Source organism: Lycium barbarum, chromosome 2 (assembly GCF_019175385.1).
Source record: "Lycium barbarum isolate Lr01 chromosome 2, ASM1917538v2, whole genome shotgun sequence".
Classification (NCBI taxonomy): Eukaryota; Viridiplantae; Streptophyta; class Magnoliopsida; order Solanales; family Solanaceae; genus Lycium; species Lycium barbarum.
This window is the reverse complement of record NC_083338.1, coordinates 24243196-24271053: the sequence shown is the minus strand read 5'-3', so window position 1 is coordinate 24271053 and position 27858 is coordinate 24243196. Positions and strand designations below refer to the sequence as shown.

Genomic DNA, 27858 nt, shown 5'->3' with positions numbered 1-27858 from the left:
GCAAAAATCTACTCATTCCAATGTTTACTCTCGAGCCCTAGCTAACACATGCAACATATAGAACTTGATGAAAATCTGAGAAATTCAAATCCCAAACTTTTATTTTGAGACAGGATTAGAACATGAAAATAATTAAAGGAGGAGGCATCTTCCAAGTCTGAAAAGTACATAAGGTGTAATCGCTTATACTCAATGCTTTCCCTTTCATGTCTTATCTTCTATGTGTGTTGTCAGTCGTCTTAACTGCTCTATTACTCTCAGCTTCTGGATAGTTCTCTAGTTTCTATTATCTCACTGATTCTTGTTTCATATTTTGTCAATTTCGCCGGAGAAAATTACTCCTAATTCAGCCTCAATTTAGTTTTTTTTTTTTTTTATGATAGAAATTGGAAAAGTCCAGTGAGTATCACGAATCTTTGGCTAGAATCCTCCTCTCCTATTTGTTTTGTCTAATTGCTATCGAAGTCTTCTCTTACCCATTTATTAGAGCATGTTTATTGATGCAATAGCATTTTGGTCTGTTGTTGTTTTCTTATATTATGGTCTGCTATTTTCCCCTTGCACATTACATGTTTGATTAATGTTTTGTTTAAGCTATAACAGTGAGTTGAAACAAATATGTGAAGGAAGTTATAATTTCTTTTTGAATTGGCAGTTTTCTTTAAAAATAAATAAATTATGTATTCTTTTCTCTTCTTCTTTTTTATCTTTTTATTTTCTTTTTAAAAATAGGAATTTTCTGAGCATGACACCTGTCATCCTCTCATGCTTTTGCCTCTCCTATTATATATAGATAGATTCTTCAAATTATTGATGTGTGACATTAAATAACGATGAAAAACGATACAACCTTTTCAAACGTCGCATTCATCAAAACAATAGTACAATATTACTCCATAATTACGACATATGACGATACTATGTGTAACAAACATCCAAACAAGTTGGCCGCCACCGGTTAGTAATACAGGGGAGAGTAGCTGAATTGTAGGTGGGATGAATGAAATCCATAAAGGAGATAGGACCCAACAGTTAGTAGCATAAACACGTAAATTGGGCTTTAATTTGGGCCTATTGTAAGTCTTCTATTTAAAGTGTGGAGCCCCCAATACATAAATGGAGTATTTTGTTGGGCAATTCGCAGAATTGTCCTTCTTTTGGGGTGGTCTTTAACTTTTGTCCCTCAAATCGGTGGTCTTTAATTTTTAGACTTCGCCTAAAACTCATGAGTTTTGAGTTCGAATATCTGCTCAGTTAAAAATTTAAAAAAAATTACAAGGCAGAGTTTGAATTTAGTTATGCCCCCTCCGACAGACTTTTAGTTATGCTTGACTAAAAATCTACCGGAGGGGGCACACTTTGCCTTGAGGCATATATTTTATTTTTTTTACTTTTCAAGACAAACTTTTAGTTATGTCTTAAGGAAAAGTTCCGTCTTATGGGACATGCTTTTAGTTATGCCTTAACTAAAAGCGTGCCCCATAATACATAACTAAAAGTATGCCCCATAAGGTGAAACTTTTTCTTAAGGCATAACTAAAAGTCTACTTTATAAGGCAAAGTTTATGCCTTAACTGAAAGTCTATCCCATAAGGCATAACTAAACTATGTCTTAAGGAAAAGTTCTGTCTCATGAGGCAGACTTTTAGTTATGCCGGATCCGGCATACACGCCCCCCAGCCCGACCTTGCGAAATTATTTTTTTATTTTATGCCTAAGCGGGGGTTCGAATACAGAACCTCAGGTATTCGCCCACCTTTTCAAGCGAAGGGCAAAACTTAAAACCACTAATATGAGGGGCAAAATTTAAAGACCACCCCAAAAGAAGGGCAATCCGCGCAAAAAAATGTATTTTGTTGGGAAAAGAACATCAATGCCCACGACACACAAAATAATTACCATTCCATGAACCCCTTACTTTCATATCCCAAAAACTATTTACCCTTTCTACCCATTATAGCTTTTGTAGGTAATTGTCTCTTTTTTCTCTTTTCTTTTTTATTTCTCTACTTATTATATCTTTTTTTCTTCTTTTCTCCTTTTATTTTTTTTCTTTTTCTGTCTGCTTTTGTTCATAATTTTTTTCAAATTATATTATTCTTTATTTTCCTTTTTCACCATAATCTAATTCCATATTTAATTTTAGCTCCTTTCTTTTTATTTTTTTATTTCTTGTTCCTTTTTTATTTCATTTAATTTTTATTTTATTTTTTCTACATAATCTAATTTCATTCACTTGATTTCATTTTTCTTTTATTTCTTTTCTTTTCTCCATAATCTAATTTCATTCACTTTTTTTGCTTTTTTTCTTTTATTTCTTTTTTAATTTCTGGTGATTTTCATTCGCTTTTTTCTCCTGTAATCTTTTTTCATGTTATTTTTTTCCTTTATTTTTTATTTTTTTCATAATCTAATTCTCTACACCTTTTGGCTCCTTTATTTTGTTCTTTTTTTCGTTTTTTTTATATCAATAAAAAAGAGATTTGATATAGTACATTTTTTTTCTATATCTCAAAAACGACTTATTTTAGCATATAGTATACCAAATTAGTGCCAGTTGAAATATATTGTTGCAATATACTATGATCTCATATGATATATATCTATACTGATAGAGTATCTAGATTGCGAATTTCTTTCTTTACGAACATCCTTCAGTCCTCTATAATACCCATATGGTATATGTCATATACTGATAACGTCCAAATCCACTCCTCAAAGAGAAAGTATACACGGTCTTATGCAATATAATTTACCCAACTATGAGTCGGGGTCGATCCCACAGGGAACAATATGCTAGGCGATTTAAATAAGTAAGGAATTATCACTTTCTACGCTAAACCAAACGATAGATAAAATTATAACTAATGCAAAAATATAAACTAATCTAGAAAGCGAATAAAATGATCAATGGTCACAAGCTTGGATACAAGGAACTCTCAAGTAACGATCCAATATATTTTATAATTTTACAACTAAGAGTGGGTTTATGTTAATAGATAATGGTTTCTAAAATCTCATTGAAATTCTTCCAACCAAATCAATGAATTTCACTCTAAGCTTTTCCAAGCCTTAGAGTGTGATATCAAACACAACCAATTGAATCTCAAGTAACTTTCCTATTCCTAGCTCAAGTTATTAGATGAGTTTAATGACCCAAATTCTTGTTAATTAATCTTTCCCAACCTAGATTTCCTCTTCCGAGCTCAATCAAAGTAAAGGGGCGAGTCTTAGGGTTAGTTAATCCCTTAAGAAACATTAAAGAACAAAATTAATTAAATCAACAAAGACCCACTTCAATAGCAATAAAAATCATTCAATACATAAGCAAAATAAGAGTTTCATCCAACACTTTAATCATAGAATATTTCCATAAACAAGATTCAAGTGAAAAAAATAAATACTACACACTTAGATATACAATACAAAGCAAGGAATTGAAGAAATGAATTAAAGGTTTAAGAAATGCTCAACCAAATCTTCAACCCCAAAGTGTGGTGTAGGAACCTAGTCTCCAAAACTTGTATGAAATGGCCAAAGATATGTTTTACAAACCCTAAAAGAGTATTTATAACATTCCAAAAAACGGGAACAAATTGTGGACAAAAATGCCCTGCGTGCAGCACATGCTGCAGCAAGTGCTACTCGCAGGAACAACATGCTGCAGCAAGTGCTACTCGCAGGTGCTGCATGCACAACATGCTACAGCAAGTGCTATTAGCATGTGCTGCCAGAAAGTGCTACTTGTTCTAGTTTTGCTCTATTTTGCTCCGTTTTGCTCTGTTATGCTCTCCGGGCATCTTATCCTACAAAACAACATAAATACACAAAAAGTAACAACAAAAGTGCTTGAAGAGTCACAAAAGCTTAAGGAATTAACATCGAATATCCTGTAATTTCGCGGCACATCAACACTCCCAACTTAAAGTCTTTGCTTGTCCTCAAGTAAATCAAAATCAAAATCTCAATGAGGATCCACTTTAAGCACAAAAATATGACTTGGATTGCTACAAATAATTAGGCTACAAGCATGTGAAACTTCAACCAAAAAACTCCCTCATTTCAAAATACAATTTCAAGAATGCAATGGAGTTTCAAAACAATCAAGCGACAACACTCAAGCCTCAATAAGTGACTCAAAACTACTAGCTTATTAGATATGCTCATTTGACTTAGCTTGGAATTTTTTAACATCACCAATCTATCGTAATCCATATGCCCTCACAAGAAAGAAAGTCTCAAAATCACTATATTCACAACAACAACAACAACACAAGGGACATAAACACAAAGTCACTCACACTCAACAAAGAAATTCTAGTGCTAACAAATATCACACCATAAGCTTGCCCTTATTTTCAATCATCACTAACTCAAGACCATTTGGTTGGAGATCACATAGAGACTTTTTAAGCTTGTAATGTAGGCTTAGGGAAGGGTAGGATAAGTATTTGGGATACAAGTGACTACACCCTCCTTGAACATTACACAATACCTTTTGTCCACTTTCCTCTTCATTTCAAAACATCACTCCTTCCTTTGCATACTAGTTTCCTCAATTATTCCAACTTCTTTTTGTGCAACCATTTTCTTGATTTCTATTTTTTTTTTTTTGGCACAAAAAGTTTGCAACCTTTTTGTATTTTTCAAATTTTCTTCCTTTCTTTTGACTTTTCCACAACACCAACCTTCACCACTTCTCAAGCAACACTAACACCTCCAACTTAGGCTTTTGGCCTCAAATTCACAATTTTATGTTCAAGGAGGGAAATGTTCAAAAGAGAGACTTTTCATCAAAAAGGGTAAAGTCTTGTAATGTGGAAATCAAAGAAAAGGTCATAGGCTCAAATGGGGTTACTAGTGATATTATTTATGCAATGGTAGGCTGGAAAGGCTAAAGAGGCTTTTTCAAAAATCACAAAGATAGCCCAAGGTCATCTCTCCAACCAACATAATCAAACTTAGCATTGAAAGACTAACCGGGCAAGTTCTAGATGACAAAAATAAACACAAGAATTATTCAACAAACACTCACCACACATGGCATATGAACTAGTCAAGATGGATTAATTTTACTTCCTAAGCAAGAACAAATAAAGCAATATCTCATCATCCCAAGTAAAACTCATCTAGTAGGTAAAAAGTCACAAAATGAGCCAAAAAGTTGTCACAAAAATCATTCCTTCTATGCATCTTGCTTCTCTTTTCACTTAAAATTCCACTTTGAGGGGTATGCTCAATTAAACGCTTCACATGCAAGAGACTAACTCTATTAGTACCAAACAAGCCAAGAGTTTCCACAATTTTTTCTCAAAGGATCACCTACACCTAAACTACAAGACTAATTAAAGAAGCTAAGAAAGAAAATAAAATAATAAAAGTGACTAATCCACAACATGCCAACAAAACAAAATCTTCAAAAATTTGAGTGAGTTCTATTTGCAACAACGTCTATCCACAACCACACCAACAGTCACAAAACAAACACGGCAAGGGCACACAATATCCACACATAAGACAAAAGCCCGGCAAGGGCACAAATCAAGTATAACCAAAATATAATGTGCTACCACATGTCACCCCCAACTACAAACATTTCAGTGTCCTCACTGCACATAATCAAAACAAAACATAAAATAGTTTGAGGGCAAATAATTTTTTTTTCTGTCAGTACCTGCGACTCGCAGGCATAACCTGCGGTTCACAGGTGATGTCACCTGATTTTTTTTATTTTTTTTTACTGTCAGCACCTGCGAATCGCATGTGATGTCACCTGAAAACTTTTTTGCAGCAGCAACTACTGGTTTGGGGCTGCTCTGAAAACCTAACCTGCTCAAAACAACTCCAAAAATTCTGAAACTTTGCAGATTAGTCAAAAACCATAAACTAAACTATTCTAAAAAATAAAATTTCAAAAACGATTTAAAAATTTTAAAACGATGGGTTGCCTCCCACCAAGCGGTTAAGTTAACGTCGCGGCACGACGGTTACCTTTACCACTTTTCCCTCCATTTGGAAGATATGAATTTGCGCCCCAACTTTGAATCAAGATTCCGGTGATGCTCGTGAGGCGGTGGTAGGAAAGCAAAGAGGCCAACTCTCGGGTGTTACATTTTGCACTTCTTGGCCCGTAAGTGAGGCATGCCATTTTGTCTTCTTGGCATAGCAAACTTCAAAATAAAAACGCTTTCTTCTTCATCTCCAAAATTCTCCATAGGCTCGGTTAGTTCAACTTCCATGTCATCAACCAAGCACAATGTTGAAAAATGGTTGGAATGTGGTCCAATGCGCTTCAATTTCAAATTCACTTCATTTTTTACATCCTCACCCAAAAATGAACTAGAGTCTTCAAAAACCATTTCATGAACTTTTTTATGTAACTCTAGTATCATTTCTTCAATCTCGGCATCTTGCATTATTTTTGGATTGGTCGGTTGGCAATTCATCATTAGCTCTTGAAAATCAATCTTGACCACTTTTTCATTGGAAACCAACTTAAAACTACTATCCATGACTATTTGATGTCGAGTATTGCATACCTCAACTTTTGCATTCAATTTGGCTTTCAAGTCACGGATAGCAATTTCAAGTTTCTTCAACTCTTGACTTTGCTCAACATGGATTTTTAAAAATTCTTCCATCATCCTCGAAATGCCTTCACGATGATCCCCATAGGCTCTAAGTTGTTGAGCTTGAGTCATAAGCCAATCTTGGCTCACAATTTCCACTTTGTCGAGGCCTTCTTCAAGTTGAGAGTCATTCAAAACTTGTAAAAATCCACCCTTGGAGAAATTCATGTTTTAGCCACTTTCTTGTCTACTTCCAACACCCTCAAGTTGGTGAGCATTATGAGTCTGAACCAATAATTTCATTTGATCCTCCAAGGTGTGAATAGCTTTGTCATTACAATTAATTGCTTGTCTCAAGTCATCAAGTGGTTGCCTCAAGTCCTTAACCGCTAAGTCCTATTTTTCCATTTTTTCAAGGATGGTCTCCAACATGAGCATTATCCTCTCATTTTGAGCATTTGAGGCTTCTTGCACTTCCATATCCCTACGATCATCAAAATCAAAACTAGAATAGTTATAGTAGGGGTTCGGGGAAGGGAAGGACAAATAAGCACAATTATCCCAATGACCATTTTGACCACCACACCTATCACAAATACTCCACTCATAGGTTTGGGATTGTGCGCATAATCTGCCCCCGGGAGAATTCAAACAATTTTGCCATGAGTGTGGTCCTCCACAATAAAGACAAGGGTCATCAAAGTATGAACAACTACTATCTGACCAATTTTCATTATATGATGACATTTTTTTATATAAAAATAAAATAAAACAAAGAAACAACTACACAAATATTCACAAGTTTGGACAAAAGCAAGTAAGCTTAAATCCCAAACTAACCCAAATACGCCAAATTGTTCCCCGGCAACGGCGCCAAAATTGATAACGTCCAAATCCACTCCTCAAAGAGAAAGTGTACACGGTCGTATGCAATATAATTTACCCAACTATGAGTCGGGGTCGATCCCACAGGGAACAATATGCTAGGCGATTTAAACAAGTAAGGAATTATCACTTTCTACGCTAAGCCAAACGATAGATAATATTTTGATTTTGAGAAAATTATAACTAATGCAAAAATATAAACTAATCAAGAAAGCGAATAAAATGATCAATGGCCACAAGTTTGGATACAAGGAACTCTCAAGTAACGATCCAATATATTTTACAATTTTACAACTAAGAGCGGGTTTATGTTAATAGATAATGGTTTCTAAAATCTCATTGAAATTCTTCCAACCAAATCAATGAATTTCACTCTAAGCTTTTCCAAGCCTTAGAGTGTGATATCAAACACAACCAATTGAATCTCAAGTAACTTTCCTATTCCTAGCTCAAGTTATTAGATGAGTTTAATGACCCAAATTCTTGTTAATTAATCTTTCCCAACCTAGATTTCCTCTTCCGAGCTCAATCAAAGTAAAGGGGCGAGTCTTAGGGTTAGTTAATCCCTTAAGAGACATTAAAGGACAAAATTAATTAAATCAACAAAGACCCACTTCAATAGTAATAAAAATCATTCAATACATAAGCAAAACAAGAGTTTCATCCAACACTTTAATCATAGAATATATCCATAAACAAGATTCAAGTGAAGAAAATAAATACTACACACTTAGATATACAATACAAAGCAAGGAATTGAAGAAATGAATTAAAGGTTTAAGAAATGCTCAACCAAATCTTCAACCCCAAAGTGTGGTGTAGGAACCTAGTCTCCAAAACTTGTATGAAATGGCCAAAGATATGTTTTACAAACCTTAAAAGAGTATTTATAACATTCCAAAAACGGGAACAAATTGTGGACAAAAATGCCCTGCGTGCAGCACATGCTGCAGCAAGTGCTGCTAGCATGTGCTGCCAGAAAGTGCTGCTTATTCTATTTTTGCTCTATTTTGCTTCGTTTTGCTCCGTTATGCTCTCTGGGCATCTTATCCTACAAAACAACATGAATACACAAAAAGTAACAACAAAAGTGCTTGAAGAGTCACAAAAGCTTAAGGAATTAGCATCGAATATCCCGTAATTTCGCGGCACATCATATACTAATATGGTACCATAGAGGACTGGAGAGTATGTTTTAAGGAATAAATCCATGATCTAGATACTCTGTTAGTATAGATATATACTATGTAGGTATCGTATATGGCAGATTTATCCATTACTCAGTCCTCTATGATGTTCACATTTTATCATATACTGACAGTGTATCATAGACGATAGATTTATTCTAACATTACTCAGTCATTTATGATGCTCACATGGTACATATTCTATACTGACAGAGTATCACAGATATATGGTTCATTCTTCAAGAAAAATACTCCAATCCTCTATGATACTCATATGGTATATATGATATACAGACAAGGTATCATAGAGAATTGGTCCGTTCTTTGAAGAAAAAACAACTCAATTCTTTATGATAACCATATGGTATGTAACATATACTGACAAGGTATCATAGAGGGATGATTCATTCCTTCAAGAAAAACACAGGGATGATTTATTCCTTCAAGAAAAACACAACTCAATCCTCTATGATACCCACACGGTATATATCGTATACTAACAAGATATCATGAATGACTGACCCCACATGACAAAACATATACCGATAAGATATCATAGAGGACTGATTCAATCATTCAAAAAAGAGCTCAGCCCTCAATGATACCAACTTGGTATATATCATATGCTGACATGGTATCATAGATAACATATTTATTCCAACGTCACTCATTCCTTTGTGAAGCACACATGGTATATATCATATACTGACAGAGTATCATAAAGATCTGGTTCATTCTTCAAGAAAAACATTCTTCAATCCTCTATGATATTCATATGCTATATTCATATACTGACATGGTATCATAGAGAATTGATTCATTCTTTCAAGAAAAATAATTCTCAAGCTTCTATGATACCCACATGGTATATATCATATACTGACAGAGTATCATAGAGATCTGATTCATTCTTCAAGAAAAACACTCTTCAATCCTGTATGATACTCATATGGTATATGATAGGGTATCATATAGGATTGATTCATTTTTATAGGATTGATTCATTCTTTCAAGAAAAATACTCCTCAAGCTTCTATGATACCCACATGGTATATATCATTTACTGACAGGGTATCATAGAGGACTGGTTCATCCCTAGAAAAACACAACTCCATCCTCTATGATACCCACATAGTATATATCATATACTAAGAGGGTATCATAGAAGATTGATTCATTCCTTCAACAACTACCCATTCTTTTATGATACCCACATAGTCATATACGGACAGGGTATCATAGAGGACTGTCAGTTCATTCCTTCAAGAAAAACGTTCAGTCCTCTATGATACCAACCTGATATATATCATATACTGATAGGGCATCATAGACGACATATTCATTCCAACACCACTCAGTCCTATATATATACATACTGAGAGGGTATCATAGAAGATTGTTTCATTCCTTCAAAAACTACTCACTCCTTTATGATACCCACATGGTATATCATATACTGACAGGGTATCACAGAGGACTGTCAGTTCATTCCTTCAAGAAAAACGTTCAGTCCTCTATGATACCAACCTTATATGTATAATATACTGATAGGGCATTATAGATGATATATTCATTCCAACACTACTCAATCCTCTAAATAAATATTGATAGGGTATCATAGAAGATTGATTCATTCCTTCAAAAACTACTCACTCTTTTATGATACCCACATGCTATATCATATACTGATAGGGCATCATAGGTGACATATTTATTCTAACACTACTCAGCCCTCTAAATATATACTGACAGGGTATCATAGAAGATTGATTCATTCCTTCAAAAACTACTCACTCCTTTATGATACCCACATGGTATATCATATACTGACAGGGTATCACAAAGGACTGTTAGTTCATTCCTTCAAGAAAAACGTTCAGTCCTCTATGTTACCAACCTGATATATATCATATACTGAAAGGGCATCATAGATGACATATTCATTCCAACACTACTCAATGTATATATATATATATATATATATATATATATATATATATATATATATATACTGACAGGGTATTATAGACGAATGGTTTTCGTACAAAATATATAACTTTTACTTCAAATATTTCTTTAGTCTCAGTAAGATACATCTATATATTAAGGTGTACAACCTCAGGTTTTCTCGGGTAGTTACATGGTTACATGAAATATGCTCAAGAAAAATATTTTAACCTTATTTTAAAAAAAAATTGCCTTATTAAGTGCTAGTTGACTAGATTTCAATGTATCAAGTTAATAGTAATATGAAAATTTTAATTAATGATAGTTTAGTCAAAATACTTATTTTTTTTAGGAGTTAGTATTTTCTTAAAGGTTGCGCTAAATGTTATTTTCTTCGGTTCAAAAAGAACGTCCACTTAGCCATTTACACACCCCTTAAGAAACTACTAATTTCTAGGCAAAAATAGGTAATTTGACTAAACTATCCTTAATAAATAGGTATTGAGATTTGATCACTTAACACTTAATAAGAACAATTTTGGAAGAATAAAGTTAATGCTTTCTTAATTTGGTAAGTGAACACTTTTTTAAAAAAAAAAGAAAAAAGGGTACGTGAACATTCTTTTAATCCGGAGGGAGTACTTGTGAATATTTAGTTTGAACAGAAGAGAGTATAATCATGCACTAAGAATTCATATACGTATATTTAATTATCAGGCATTTATAACCTATTTGGCCAAACTTCTAAAATCAACTTAGTTCGCCAAAAGTATTTTTAAAAAAAAGTATTTTTGGGGAAAAAAAGTTTATATTTGTCCAATTAATTTAAAAAATACTTTTGAGCAGCAATTAATACTTGACCAACCCTCTAAAAAGTGCTTCTAAGTGTATTTTTCTCAAACGTGCTTTTTAAAAATGTACTTTTGGGCAAAAGCTATTTTTTTAACTTCTAAAAAATTGTTTCTGCTACTCTCCAAAATTATTTATTTTCTCTCAGAAGCTTGGCCAAACAATCACTTTTTAAAATAAGCACTCATTGAAAAAAATAAGTAATTTTGGAAAAAAATAAGCTTGGCCAAACAGACTATAAAAGTGGGTGGAAACTGAAAAGCCATAAATACACGGTGGGTGCAATTCTTCTTAAATGAGTTAAAATTAAACCGTCGTCTAATGTAAAAGCTTACCGGCTATAATCCGAATCATTTCCTTCCCTATAAATACAGACTTTTTGTACTACTCACACCACTCAGTCTCACACATTGTGATAGGTGAAAAGAATAATAAAAAAAAAAAAAACAGAGAGAATATTTATTTTGAACGGAAGAGAGTATAATTAAGCGCTCAGATTCATATACAAATATTTAATTATGAGGCATTTAATGTACCATGGAAACTGAAAAACCGTAAATACACGGTGGGTGAATGTAGAATGAAATTAGAGCTTGTTTGGATTGATTTTTTTTGGGTGCTTTTAAGTTAAAAATAGCTTTTAAATATTTTTATAGTATTTGAATAAAATAAAAAAATATTTTTAAACACTTATTTTTAAGTTAAAATGATAAAAATAAGCCAAAAGCCATAAACTAGAATTTCTAACTTATGATTTTTGGCTTATACTCCCTCCGTTCCATAATAAGTGATTTTTTAGATTTTTTATTTTTTTTCAAAATAAGTGGGCAAAATTCTTTTAAAATTATTCTTATTTAAATAATCAAGATTCATTAATTACTTTTTTTTCTAGACATTTAATTATATAAGCACAATTTGATTAGGGATAAGTTAATAAAATCACTCTTAATTTTCTAGAAATGAATAATTTCTTAAAGAGTGTGCATGAGCTAAAAAACCCACTTAAGAGCTAGATATGATTTAAAATCTCAAGTCATGCTGTTTTAGATAATTTGAAATTTCATCTTATCACCTTGAAAATTGAAACCATGACCAAACCAAACGGGCTCTTAAATGAGTAAAAATCAAACCGTCGTCTAATCTAAAGCTTACCCGTATATTTCCTTCCCTATAAATACAGACCTTTTGTCACAACTCGCACCACTCAGTCTCACACATTGGGGGGTTGGTAGGTGAAAAGAATCAAAACCAAAAAAAAAAAAAAAAAACAGAGGAAAAAAAAATGGCTTCGAAAGCTGTATGTGTAACAGGTGCTTCAGGCTACATTGCTTCATGGTTGGTCAAGTTCTTGCTCCAACGCGGCTACACCGTTAAGGCCACTGTTCGCGATCTCAGTATATCCTCTCTCTCTAAAAAAATAAATTCATTTTCATTTAAAAGAATTTTGAAAAATGGATTCTAAAATTGTCAGATCATTTCCTTCTATGTTCAATTTGTATGATTTTAGTTCTTTTTAGATAAGCTACGGCTAGTTGTTTTTTTTGTTTTTTGTTTTTTGAAGAGTATTAGAAGTTCTAGAACATTCCAACTGTTGATATTCAAATTTTACTTTATTTTGTAGTTTATTGTTGAAACAGTTATTTGAGAATGACTGGTGAAATAATTTTATAATTGTTAATTGTTAATTGTTAATTATTGGATGTTATGAAGGAGACTTACAATCCGATGTGTTTTAGTATTGATGTTAGCGTAATTGTTAATAATTTTATATTTGGATGTTAGCGTAAGATGGTTTGACTATGTCTTAAGTAGACCTCTAAATGTGCTGATCAGAGGTGGATCCAGAATTTAAACTCTATGGGTTCAGTCTTTTAAGGTTCACAATATTGAATTTATTATATTTTAAAGTTATGAGTTCATATCTATTTTTTGTTGCAATTTTAGTACGTAGAAATAGTCTCTTGCAGAAATGCAGAGTAAGGCTGCGTACAACAGACCCTTGCGGTCCAGGCATTCCCCTGACCCTGCGCATAGTGGGAGCGTAGTGCATGCCTTTTTTTTTTCTTGTAAATAAATTTATACTACGCGTTGAAAGTTCTGAGTTTAGATGAACCCGGTACAATAATGTTGGATCCGCCCCTGGGTTTGATCCGTACGATGATTGAAGCTGCTAAAAAGGAGAAGTTGTTTCTATATTAGCAAGGTAGCGGGGAGATTGACGATGATGTCACACATCGTAGCCCGGGTGGATGAAATGGAGGCTCGCTTTCGGAGTGCTATGTGATAAGAAGGTACCACCACAACTTAAGGGCAAGTTCTACAAAGTGGTGGTTAGACCGACTATGTTGTATGGGCCGGAGTGTTGGCCAGTTAAGATCTCTCACGTTCAAAAGATGAAAGTTGCCGAGATGAGAATGTTGAGATGGATGTGTGGCCACACCAGGAGTGACAGGATTAGGAATGAGGATATTCAGGATAAGGTGGGAGTGGCCTCGGTGGAAGACAAGATGCGGGAAGCGAGATTGAGATGGTTTGGGCACGTGAAGAGGAGAGACACAGATGTCTCAGTGCGGAGGTGTGAGAGGTTGGCCATGGATGGTTTCAGGCGAGGTAGGGGTAGGCTGAAGAAGAATTGGGGAGAGGTAATTAGACACGACATGACGCAGTTACAGCTTACCGAGGACATGACCTTAGATAGGAGGGTTTGCAGGACCCAGATTCGGGTAGAAGTCTAGTAGATAGTCTCGTTATCCTTCCTTATTAGTAGTCGCATTATTGCAGTATAATTTCTTGTGCTCTGATTTCTGCTATTATCTGTTATTTCCTGTGCTTTGATTATCCTATTTTATCTGTGTCGGTTTCGTTATTTGCATTTCCATATCGCTTTGAATCTCTTAGACTTATCTGACCTCTTTTTATGCTTTTTATTGAGCCGAGGGTCTTTCGGAAACAGCTGTCCTACCTTGGTAGGAGTAAGGTCTGCGTACACTCTACCCTCCCCAGACCCCACGTTGTGGGATTTCACTGGGTTGTTGTTGTTGTTATAGGGATAGTATGAGATAGAGAGAACCTCTAATTTTAGATGTTACTATTTTCCTTAAAAGGTAGTTCTATCAGTATTGGAATCAAATGGGTCCAAGCAACCATTTAATACATTTGAGAGGCTATTGTGCTTTTCCTCTTCGATAGACTGACTTAAAATCTGTATATCACATGTCTATATAACTTACTTACATCTTGATGCAAGCTGATGGAGCTGTGTAGATTATTTAGATTCTAAGCAGTTGCAGTTTTACTTTGTTTTTCCAGAAGAATTATTTTCAAACTGCGTAAAAAAAAATTTCGTCGTGAACAGCCTCCCTCCCTCCCAAGGTTGGGGTAAGGTCTGCGTGCACTCTACCCTCCGCAGACCCCACCTTGTGGGATTATATTGGGCATGTTGTTGTTGTTTGTTGTAATTTCTTCATAAATACTAAGATGCTTCTGCTCCTCTTGTGTTATCAGGAAAAGGAAGATATCTATTGTGCTTTATTTTTTCTTGAAGGAAGATTTACCATCATATTAACTAAAATTCATCAAAATTAAGTTACATTCATCTAGATATATGGAGGCAAAGAAGACTCTGTATGGCCATAAGAGTCTCATCTTGATATGAGATGTTTGGAATGAACGTTTTGAAACTTCCTATTTGATTTAGAATCTATTGTTACTATAGGGTGACATATAGGCGAAATTATGCTAAGTATTAAGCTCTTCACCTGCAGATGATCCAAAAAAGACTGATCACTTGACATCCCTTGATGGAGCTAAGGAGAGACTCCACTTGTTGAAAGCAAACCTGCTGGAAGAAGGTGCCTTTGATGCTGTGGTTGATGGTTGTGAAGGTGTATTTCATACAGCATCTCCCTTTTACCATGGAGTCAAAGATCCACAGGTTCCTCACTCAGTCTCCTGATAAATATGGTTTTGACTGCTACTTTTGGAAGCTCGCTCTTTGGAATTTCCTAGTTAGTCTTGTTGTATCTTCCCTTTTTATTGGCAAATTTCTGTTCTTTCTGCTATAGGATACTGAGGTAATTCTTCAAATTATTATGGTATTTCCTCTGTCCCAAATTAGGTGGCACGCTTTCCTTTTTAATTTATACCAAAATGAATGCCCCTTTTTATATTTAGAAACGATTTAACTTTAGAATTTTCATTTTCATTTTACCCTTAATGAGATGATCTACAGTCATACAATCTAAGGCTTGTTTTAGACCACGAGTTTAAAAGCTTTTCTTTTCTTTCTTAAACTTTGATCTTAGTCAAACAAAGCCACGTAAATTCAGATGGAGGGAGAAAATATCAGCTAGATGGAGGAGTTATTCCACCAAGTATCGACCATTTTCTCATGACTTCCTATTTTATGCACGAGTCAATCAGTATTTACTTGGCATGTCTTCACATAAAAAATACTGTGGAAGTTGCTCTGGTTTCCTGATAGAATTGTAATTTATATTTCATGGTGTGTGTATCTTTTTATGAGTGGCTGTAGGTCCTGCACAAACTGTTGCTTTATAAATCTTTTCATAGTGTATACTGACACTGAAGGACTTAAAATGTCAATTGGACTTTGGAGTTAAATAGTGATATTAACTGTAGTACTATATTTTAAGATACTGTCATAAAGGATTACTGTTGTGTACCTTTTCTAGTTAAGTGTCATAAAAAAAATCCGCCGTCTTGGTCCTGTTAGTCCTATTCTCTGTTCTAGTTTTTGGTGTTTCCATCTATTGATGTAACGGATTCGCGCTACTGTTAACGTGCAGGCGGAATTGATTGATCCTGCACTGAAGGGGACACTTAATGTTCTTGGATCAGTTGCGAAGACACCATCTGTAAGAAGAGTGGTGTTGACATCATCTGTAGCAGCAATTGCTTTCAATGGCAAGCCGAGAACGCCTGAAGTTGTAGTTGATGAGACATGGTGGTCAGATCCTGACTTTTGCAGAGAATCACAGGTGCTTTACTTGCCTTTTCATTTTCCATCAGTAGATAAGCCCTTGAGCAATATAAAATAGCCACCTGACAACTAGTGTCTTGCTTCTCTGATAAGAGGTTAGGGGTTCGAACCTCATTTTGTTATTATGGGTTTGAAATTTTTTTAGCCTGATTTGAAAAAACTTAAAGAGGTCAAAGAGTTGAACCATTGACCTCATTCTGGTAATAATCTATTAAACAAATAGACCAAAGCTCCTTTTGTGTTGAGTAAAGGGATAATAAAAGCATTCAATGTTTTCGAAAAACAATTATTTCATTTTAAGTGAATTTAGAATGCCAATTTTGAAAAAAAACTACTCTTCCGCGGTTTGCACATTTTGACTGTGCTAGCTAGTTGCTTTTGTTTTTCTCGTCTCTCCCAGCTTGTTCATTTATATACTTCTTCAAATGTTGACAATGCGTACAAAAACACTCCTGTGTACGTCACTATTTTAGCTTTAGACAATGCATACGAGAACACCCCTGTGTATATCGCTGTTTTAGCTTCAGACAATGCGTACGAAAATACTCCAGTGTACGTCACTGTTTTAACGTCGCATATTTTTATTACTCCGTTTGTTCACTTTTACTTGTCCACAATGGACTTTGCAATTCCCTTGAGTAATAATAAATGAAGTGCATATTATACCATACTATCCATGACTAATAGTATTCCAAAAAGTCTTGGGAAGTGATTTCGGGAATGATAGACAGTATTGCTTGAAGAGACTAGAAATTCAGCAACAAAGCCTCGGTATACTGCACAATAAAGAAACCAAGAACATAAAAACATTTTAGGCTGGTACAACTAAAAGCTATGGCGTATGTAGGATATTACTTAAGCGGTGTCGACTTATTATCACAACTTGGCATTTCCGTGGGAGGATGGTAGAGGTACTAAAGTTGTACTTGTCCCAAAATTGATGTTTATTATGCATTATTTTCAAATAGTCAGTTTATAATATACTCCCTCCGTTTCAATTTATGTGAACCTATTTCCTTATTAGTCTGTGCCAAAAAGAATGACCTTTTCTATAATTGGAAACAATTTACCTTTATGAAATGATTTATAGCCACACAAACCATATGTGACTCATTTAACACCACAAGTTTAAAAGTCTTCTCCTCTTTCTTAACCTCTGTGCCCATTGAAACGGAGGGAGAGTGTGTGTGTGTGTGTGTGTGTATATATATATATATATATATATGTAACTATTAATTTTTAAATCAAATATATGTTTTTAGTGTGTATTTTATGAAACGGTGTCGTATGAACCCTTTATTGAAGGGTATCTCTACTAACAGAATGAAATTATGTATACGCTTTAAACATTTTAGGTCCAAATAGACTTTAAATCTCTCTTTTCCATAAGAGAAATGAATAGTGCACAATTCTTCAATTTACACATCTTTGCGCTTGGGGCAAGGACGAAGCCAATGTGGTTCTAGGCGATGCGCGTTTAATATCAATATTGTCAAGGGTGCGCTTGAAGCGCGCTGAATCCCTAAAGCAGACACTAAATTTTTTAAGAGCTTCGCTTTGCTTTATGAGCACTTCATTGTCGTCTTCAAGGCTCTCAGACGTACTTTTCCTTGCCAATGAGTGCAATCTTGGAGATGTGACACTAAACATTTGATGTTTCACTTTATCATTATTTTTTTTTTCAATTTCTTTGTCCATATATTTGTTATTCATGCTTGTGATTATCAATCTTGGACTATACACATATATTTGTAGTTTTTCTCCATTTGTGCCTTTTTTTTATTGAAGTTCACGCTTTATTTGCTTTTTGCGCTTAAAGTCCCAAAGGATCTTAGAGATTTCACAACAAGTAATCTGTGACTAATTTGTATCAAAGAGAATGTTTGTCCGACTCGTAAAAAACAAAAAATCTTCTCCTTGGCTCAAATCCTTTCTCAACTTTGAACTTCATCATTGCTTTGAGAATTGTGATCTCGTCTTTGTCAACACATCTAAAAATGATTTAGCTTTTTCATCATTTTTCTTTATCGGTTGTTCCCCTCCAGACCTATTGGTTTTGGCAACACTTACTCCGAAAACGATGATGTCTCGGTATAAAGCCAACCTTATCCATTCTTTTTATGGAAATATCTTTTCCATCTTATTTATGTGATGTTAGTATAATTTCATCATAGTTTCACCTCTATCTATTTTTCTTTTTCTTGTTAGCAACTCTCTATTGCGACATTTTACTAGAAGGTTGTTCTGTTTTCCTCAACATCTGATCTTCTCCTTCCACAAAATAAGGTGTATCAGACTTTACATTTCAGTCCATTGTTGAAAAATAAAGGACTCACATGAAAAGTCTGATACACCTTGTTTTGCGGAAGGAGAAGACCAAATGCTGAGGAAAGCAGAACAATTCCAAGTAAAATGTGGCAATAGAAAGTTGCTAACAAGAAAAATAAATATAGGTGAAACTATGATGAAATGATAATAGCTTCCGTGAAAAGGACGGAAAAGAAGATGTTTCCATAAGGGAGAAGGTTGATTTATGTCGCGATATCATCCTTGGATGATGATAGAGGTTCATATTTTTAGAATGAAATACTGCCAAAATAGATAGAAGAATTTCAGAGGACCAATCAATAAAGAAAAGGCCGGACCATTTTTAAATCTGTGGGTGAAGGAAGACGAGATCACAATTCTCAAGGAAATTATAAAGTCTAGAGCTGAAAAAAAGGAATTTACTGATGCAAAAAGATTATATTTCATTTTATGAATTGGTCAAGCATATTACGTCTTCTTTTAGGCTTTATATCTGCAAGTAGCAGATAGAATTTGTTGGATGGAAAAATAGGGGTGACCTTAAGAACTATGATAAGTAGCAAATCAGTTGATATAATCCAAGCAAGTAATTGCGGAGCAACTCAAGTTATTTTTTAAATTATGCCAAGCAAATAATGAAGTGTTTAACCTAAAAAAAAGATTTAATCTTTTATCTCTATTTTCATTTTTAATTTAGATCAATTTGCCCTAGTATGCTAATTTGTTACTGTGCTAAGTGAATTAATTATAATCACTTATTGTGCATCTTAAATTTTGTGAGCTTTTAACATCACTAATTTGCATTCTTGCATTACTTATTTCGTTCTTGTCGTAGTAGTTACACTTTCATCTAGATTAGTACTAACTTGTGTTTTAGTATTGATTACTGCCTGGTCGAGTAGTTTATATTTGCTTTACTGGCTTTGGTAGATGATGGTGGACTAGGGTCATGTTCTCGGATAAGGGTGAGGGTTGGAGGGGGTAGGTGGGTTAAGGGAGTCTCTAGTCTACGAGTAGGGTCTTGGAATATTGGGACTCTAACGGGGAAGTCCATCGAACTAGTTAAGATTCTTAAGAAGAGGAGGATCAATATAGCTTGTGTCCAGGAGACTAAATGGGTAGGATCCAGGGCTACAGATGTGGATGAGTATAAGTTATAGTTCTCAGGTAGGTCGAGGGATAGGAATGGGGTAGGCATTTTAGTAGATAATGACTTACGAGAACAGGTGGTAGGGGTTAAGAGAGTCAGCGATAGGTTGATGACGATTAAGCTGGTTGTTGGAGGGTTTATTTTGCACATTATTAGTGCTTACGCGCCGCAAGCGGGCTTGGGCGAGGAGGAGAAAAGACGTTTTTGGGAGGATTTGGACGAGATGATGGGAAGTATACTGTCCACTGGGAAGCTAATCATCGGAGGAGATTTCAATGGGCACATTGGGTCAATTTCAGGGGGATATGACGATATGCATGGAGGTTGTGGTTTCGGGGACAGGAACGGAGGAGGAGTTGCATTGTTGGATTTTGCAAAAGCCTTTGGGCTGATGGTGGCCAATTTGAGTTTCCCGAAGAAGGAGGAGCACTTGCTAACCTTTCGTAGTTCGGTGGCTAAGACGCAGATAGACTTTTTACTCCTTAGGAAGGAAGATAAAGGTCTTTGTAAAGACTGCAAGGTGATCCCGAGTGAGAATCTATCGACCCAGCATAAGCTCTTGGTGATGGATTTGGAAATCAAGATGAGAAAGAGAAAGAAGGTCGTGGATGATAGGCCTAGGATCAAATGGGGGAGTTTGACCATGACGGGTGCCCTGGAGATGGGGGGAGAAGCTGAGATCTATAGGAGCCTGGGAGAGTAGTGGGGAGGCGACCAATATGTGGGATAGGACGGCCAGTTGCATTAGGGAAGTAGCTAGAGGTGCTGGGGGTCTCGAAGGGTAGCCGTGGTCGGCACCGAGGGGACTGGTGGTGGAATGGAGGAGTTCAAGAGAAGGTGGAAGCAACAAAGGTTGCATGTGCGAAGTTGGTAGACAGCAAGGATGATGAAGAGAGGCGAACGAATAGGGAATTGTACAAGATGGCGAGGAAGGAGGCAAAGTTAGCGGTTACGGCGGCAAAGACAGTAGCTTTTGAACGCCTGTATGCCGAACTAGAGGACAAAAGCGGGGATAAGAAGTTGTACAGACTAGCCAAGGCGAGGGAGAGGAAGGCGCGCGACTTGGATCAGGTGAAATGCATCAAGGACGAGGATAGTAGGGTACTAGTGGAGGACGCTCTCATTAGACGGAGATGGCAGTCATACTTCCACAAACAGTTGAACGATGGAGGGGACATAGATATTGTGTTGGGAGATTTGGAGTACTCTGAGAGGTGTCGTGATTTTGGATATTGTAGGAATATAAAGGTTGAAGAAGTTAAGGGTGTTGTTCGTAGGATGAGTAGGGGAAGAGCGACCGGGCCCGATGAGATTCCGGGAGAATTTTGGAAGACTACAGGCAGGGCAGGTTTAGAATGGTTGACTCGACTCTTTAATGTCATCTTTAAGACGACTAAGATGCCCGAAGAATGGCGATGTAGTACAATGATTCCATTGTACAAGAACAAGGGCGATATTCAAAGTTGCAACAACTACAGAGGGATCAAGCTGCTAAGCCACACTATGAAAGTGTGGGAAAGGGTGGTGGAGATGAGGGTGAGGAGAGGCGTGTCTATCTCAGAGAACCAGTTTGGATTCATGCCGGGGCGCTCAACTATAGAAGCTATTCATCTTGTACGGAGACTGGTGGAGCAATATAGGGAGAGGAAGAGGGACTTGCACATGGTATTCATCGACCTAGAAAAGGCATACGACAAAGTGCCGAGAGAGGTTCTATGGAGATGCTTGGAGGCTAGAGGTGTACCTGTGGCGTACATTAGGGCGATCAAGGACATGTATGATGGGACCAAGACCAGGGTAAGGACTTTGGGAGGAGACTCAGAGCACTTCCTAGTGGTGATGGGGCTGCATCAGGGATCAGCTCTTAGCTCATTTTTATTCTCCTTGGCTATCGATGGATTGACGCGGCAAATTCAAGGTGAGGTGCCATGGTGTATGTCATTTGCGGATGACATAGTCCTGATTGATGAGTCTCGCAGCAAGGTTAACGCTAAGCTAGAGGTTTGGAGACAAACTCTGGAGTCTAAAGGGTTCAAGTTGAGTAGGACCAAGACAGAGTACTTGGAGTGCAAGTTCAGTGATATAGTACAGGAGGCTGACGTGGAAGTGAAGCTTGGCACCCAGGTCATACAGAAGAAAGATAGTTTCAAGTATCTTGGGTCTATTATATAAGGAAATGGGGAGATTGATGATGACGTCACACATCATATTGGTGCAGGATGGATGAAATGGAGGCTTGCTTCCGGAGTGTTGTGTGACAAGAAGGTGCCACCGAAACTTAAAGGCAAGTTCTACAAAGTGGTGGTTAGACCAACTATGTTGTATGGGGCGGAGTGTTGGCCAGTCAAGAAATCTCATGTTCAGAAGATGAAAGTGGCAGAAATGAGAATGCTGCGATGGATGTGTGGGCACACTAGGAGTGATAGGATTAGGAATGAAGTCATCCGAGACAAGGTTGGAATAGCCTCAGTGGAAGACAAGATGCGGGAAGCGAGGCTGAGATGGTTTGGGCATGTGATGCGGAGAGATGAAAATGCCCCAGTGCGGAGGTGCGAGAAGTTGGCCAGCGACGGTTTCAGAAGAGGTAGAGGTAGGCCGAAGAAGTATTGGGGGAAGTGATTAGACAGGACATGGCGCATTTCATGCTTATGGAGGACATGACCTTAGATAGGAGGGTATGGAGGACTCATACTAGGGTAGAAGGATAGTAGGTAATCGCGTTTATCCTCCCTTAAAGAGTAGTTATGTTCTATAGTTTCCTGTCTCTTGATTTCTGCAAGTTTCTGCGAGTATCTATTGGTTTATAATGGCTTATTTACTTTCATTGTTTTCATTTTCATAGTTATTTATAGCAGTTATTCTCCTTTTACCATGACTTTCTTGCTTTGTTATTCCTTGCTTTCATATTGTTTTTGATACGCTTGATCATATCTAACCTTTTGTCTTGTCCTCTTTTTTTTTTTTTTCTCTCTCATCTCTTGAGCCGAGGGTCTTTCGGAAACAGCCGCCCTACCTTTCAAGGTGGGGGTTAGGTCTGCGTACACTCTACCCTCCCCAGACCCCACATAGTGGGATTATACTGGGCTTGTTGTTGTTGTTGTATATCTTAAATGTTTCTCCTTCTTGTGCCAAACTAGAGATTTTTTTTTTGAGGTAAAACTAGAGATGTTTTTCTCATATTTTTTTCATTCTCATTTTATCAAACGTTTCCTTGTTGACCTTTTGTTTTACCACTTGGCATATGTATATATTTTTGTGTGTTCTCTAAGCACAGTGTAAATTGGAAATTGTGTACCACTCATTTCTCTCTCCCTCTGTCTCTCTCTCTCTTTTTTTTTTTTTTTTTTTTTAAAAAAAATTGTGGCAAAAGAGAATTTTGCATCTGTTGGGACCTAATATGTTTATATTGTAAAGATGATATTCTTTCCTCGAGTGCCAGAGACACCCTTCAATAAAGGGTGTCATTATCTGCTTTGTTGAAAATGTCCATTAAGTGATATATTTGCCTAAAGAAAATACTTTCGTTGATGGTTGAAAATAGTGTAAGATAAGCATCAATTTGGGACAAGAAATAAAACGTTAGAACCTCTGTGATCCCAAATAAACTCATATACAAGAGAAGTTGTGATGATAGGCCTACATCACTAACGTAAATTTTTTGCATATGCCATTGGACGTAAAGTATTAGCAATAATGTTCTTCAGTTCTGCTTCTTCAACTCTTTCCAATTTGATGCAATCGGTGTGCTAAAGCTGTGAGCTTTTGCCCTTGAGTAAAGTAGTGGAAACGCCAGAAAAGTGCACACCTGTTTCGTAACTAATGGAGAGCTTGGCAGACAAATTGATCGAGCATTTTGCATTTTGTGATAAGTGGAGCTTAAAGTGTTTCCAGCAGTACACAAGAAATAGAGCTTGAGGAAGTAACAAAAGGAAAGAAAGAAGAGAGGAGCAAAGAGAGTATTATACAACAGAAGCGAGATATCTCAGTCACTTTTAGCAAGTTGATGATGTATCCTTGCTAAGCAGGAGGTGTGGCTGAGATACTCATCCCCTTTCCTGTTCAAGCTTATGCTTAGGGGTTTATGAAGGACAGGTTCTAGGCCAAGTTGGTGGTTTAAATATTGAATATGTCTAATCATTCTTTGGCAAAATGGTTGAAATTATCCAATCTCCACATTGAGAAGCTTTTATGGCAGAGGGAACTGATTCCCCACCGTATCTCAAACGCTGGGTTTTGAAATTCAAAACACAGTTGAATTAAGTTCTATCACTTGAATGTTCTTTACTTTAGCAATTAAACCATTTATTTATCGAAGAATTTATGTAAAATGTTTAGTTCACATCTTACAAATTCTTGTCAAAACATTTAAATCAGAATTGTGTAATTCTACTCATTATAATGATCAGACACTACTCTGTGCTCAGTTTAGGTTGTTTCTTTTCCTTATTTTTTATCAAGCTGATCTTTGGTTCTTGGTTATCTTAAACATGTCATCAACTATAGAGGATCATCTGAACTGGTGCTAAATCATTTCTGTTTTGGATTTCACATATTTAAAGTTTAAATCTTTTATTTTCTGGCAAGTATATTTACACACTAATCTTCTAGATGACAATGAGTGCAAGGTAAAATTATCTGTTTGTTCTTGCAGAAACCATAGGCCATAATAGATCTCCTAATACCATTGTATTAGAGTAGTCCATATTGTTTTTATTTTCTTGAGATAACCACATGTTTTTATAGACCACAATGCCTGGAAAATGATGAGGGCCTGACTTTTATGTGTGTGGGGGTGGGGGGGGGGGTGGGTGTGGGGGTGTGGGGGGGGGGGGATTTGTGGAAGATCCTGGTGATAGCTCTCTCTTTTGGTCTTAATAAACCCCCCCACCCCCAAATTGTTAATTCCTTCTATTTGTGGAGCTAATTATGGACTCATCTTTTGTTGGTTTTACCAGCTCTGGTATGTACTTTCGAAGACATTGGCTGAAGATGCTGCGTGGAAGTTTGTGAAAGAGAAAGCTTTCGATATGGTTACAATAAACCCAGCAATGGTTATTGGCAGTTTGTTACAACCAACACTTAATACAAGTTGTGCTGCAATTTTACAATTGCTAAATGGTATGCTTGATTCTAAAGCAAATGGTTTGTCTTAGATCACGTCATCTGAAACTATGTTGTACTTTGACTCATCTTTTATGATTTTTGAAAGAAAGAAAAGGAATAACGATTAGTGACCTAACTGTTTTCCTAAAGTTTCTCTTCAAGAGAATGAATCTGACAAATCAATGTCTATTTCTGTTGATTGTGGTAACTTCAGAAAATTTTAGAAGGTCTACTTTGTACCCTTTTCTCTTGCAGTATCTTTCTTCAATCTTTGATGAGTAAACACTGTTGATTCTGGTAACTTCAGAAAATTTTAGAAGGTCTACTTTGTACCCTTTTCTCTTGCAGTATCTTTCTTCAATCTTGATGAGTAAACAAATACATGCACTAATTCTACAGTGATTTGCAATATGTTTAAAGACCTTTCTTTTTCCATTTGCAATGAATTCAAAGCACATTTTTAAGTGGATCTTATTAATGACTAAACTAATATTTTCTTTTGTTTGTTGGTATTAATAGGTCTACATGATTACTTCAACCTTGTTTCTGCTTGCCACTGTCACCTCTGCTAACTATTGCCCTTTTATTTGGAAATGATCTTTTTACATATTGCTTTTCTAACACAATTTAATTACTAAACCAAAAAAAACTTTTAAAAAATTACATATTGGTCACATTGTACTAGTACCATTTTGATGTGTCTCCATTCTTTCAAACAAGAGAGACTACTTTATGAATTTTACATCCTACTTGCAGTGAGTTTGAGTGTAAGATGTAATTTGATCACCTAGTATATAAGTAGTGGATGTAACTCCCAAAATAATAGTTAAAAAGTTAATATGATTAAGAATTGCTTAGAATGTTAAATTTGAAATGTGAAAAAAGGTTTATAAATTGATACTATTAGAAGTCCACGTAGAAAGTGCATCCTATATATTTGGATTTGAGATTGAAAGGAGTTACTAGTTCAACTTTCCTTTTTATCATTGTGTTTCTTCCTTACTTCCGAGCAAGTTGGTTTTATTTTTTGATTTTGATAACTGAACTTGGTAGTTCTGTTAATTAAGTTTATTTGACATCCTATTCACGTTCCTACAATGTGTTGAAATTCATGGTAAAGTTTCATTTTGCTTTACCGCAGGTTCTGAAACATACCCAAATGCTACACTTGGATGGGTTAATGTGAAAGATGTCGCCCTTGCGCATATTCTAGCATTTGAAAACCCTTCGGCTAATGGTAGATATTTAATGGTTGAGTCAGTTGCCCACTACTCTGAGTTAGTAAAGATATTACGGGAGCTTTACCCTACAATGAAGCTTCCAGAAAAGTAAGTTTCTTCAATGTGTAATATCTTCGATAAGGTTTATCTTCGTGAAATGTGCATCTTTGATTTTGAAGTGCGATGTTTCACAAATTAGCTACAGCATGCTCTGCTGAAAAAATACATAAAGTGGAGCGGTACTAGCTGAATTCATATGGTTTATTTCTTGAAATTGTTTTACTGACTCAAAGTTTTCGATTAAACTCTCCAGGTGTGTTGATGATAAGCGATTTCCGCCAAAGTACCAGGTTAACATAGAAAGAGCCAAAAAATTGGGTGTTGAATTCACTCCCTTGGCCGAAAGCATCAAAGAAACTGCTGAAAGCTTGAAGGAGAAGAAATTTTATTGAGATGCACATTCTTAGTGTTGATGAGTCTGCAAATTTTAGAGAACATGCTTTTGTACGTTATTGTCCACCATCTCTCGGGGAAATTGATATAATAAGACCTTTATTACATGTTGTTTTGTGATCCAGAATTTAATGGTGTAAACGCTTCGTGGAGTTAGTAGAAAAAGCAAAAAGCTTGTATGGATGGTTATCTTTGCCTGTTAAAACTCGTGTTTGGAAGTTATAAGTGATTCTTATAATATTTAGCAACCTACTTTTAAATGTACAGTGTGATATTGGAAAATATCAACATAGATCTTTCTTCGTTCTGCAGTTGCACTCGTAAGTGTTCCGAGTGTGCAAAATTAGCTTTGCCGTGATCTTCAAATGGGGGGCATAAAGTTGATATTTCTTCATTATAAAATGATAAGCTGTGTGTAGCAGCTGGCTGTTATGCATTTTTTGTGGCCATCTGTTTGAACAAGTAGGGACTCGCTAATTTCCCTTCTAGCCCGCGTGCAAAGTTTTAGTTTTTTTGGTACGTTTAATTTATGTCCATGAGTCCTTTCGTCTTCTCGGAGACATATATGCCAGTAAACAAGGTAGGAGGTAGAGAATCTATTTGAGTCTTTAATGGAGTGACACGGACAATGATGATCCAAATAGCCAATTCCAACTTGCTTTGGATTGAGGTATAGTAATTATCGCTTACATGCAACATACACTTATTTTGGGAGAGATCAAGTAGTAAAATGATTTGTTTCAGTCACAGGAACAAGTAAATTTAAGAGTTTGCCACTTATTTCCCCTTTCGATTAAGAACATACGTTGCCCTTATAGCTTGGGAAGGTAAGAAGAAAACTGTAATTTATACAATGAAGCTAATTTAGACAAAATAGCATTTGGTTTCTGTACTTTGAGGAAATGTTCTCTTCTTAATATGCTCTATCACTTCTTTTGCACAACCATCAATGTTGAGTGACATAGACAGTGACGATTCAAATAACCCATCCCTCTTGTAGAGCATGAAGGCTTATGCGAGCTTTTTGCTTGTAAGTTACATTACTTCTTTATCCAAGGCACCCTATCAGTATAAAAATACCAACATAACTACACAAATCTATTGGATTAGAAGACATGCATGTTCATCTTGAGAATACATTCCTTTGGCTTTTAGAAAGGAGAATTAAAGCAAAAAGATACAAACC

At 35.9% G+C, this 27858-nt stretch overlaps 1 protein-coding gene across 1 annotated transcript; it reads left to right on the top strand.

The window, feature by feature from the left end:
* The first annotated feature begins 12638 nt into the window (after nucleotides 1-12638).
* LOC132626361 (cinnamoyl-CoA reductase CAD2-like) lies at nucleotides 12639-26932 on the top strand. The gene is made up of 6 exons (XM_060341213.1): nucleotides 12639-12831; nucleotides 15202-15371; nucleotides 16246-16437; nucleotides 24852-25014; nucleotides 26141-26327; nucleotides 26533-26932. Exons 1-6 carry the CDS (start codon nucleotides 12720-12722, stop codon nucleotides 26669-26671), a joined length of 963 nt encoding a protein of 320 aa, XP_060197196.1. The 5' UTR covers nucleotides 12639-12719; the 3' UTR covers nucleotides 26672-26932.
* The last annotated feature ends 926 nt before the right edge of the window (nucleotides 26933-27858 follow it).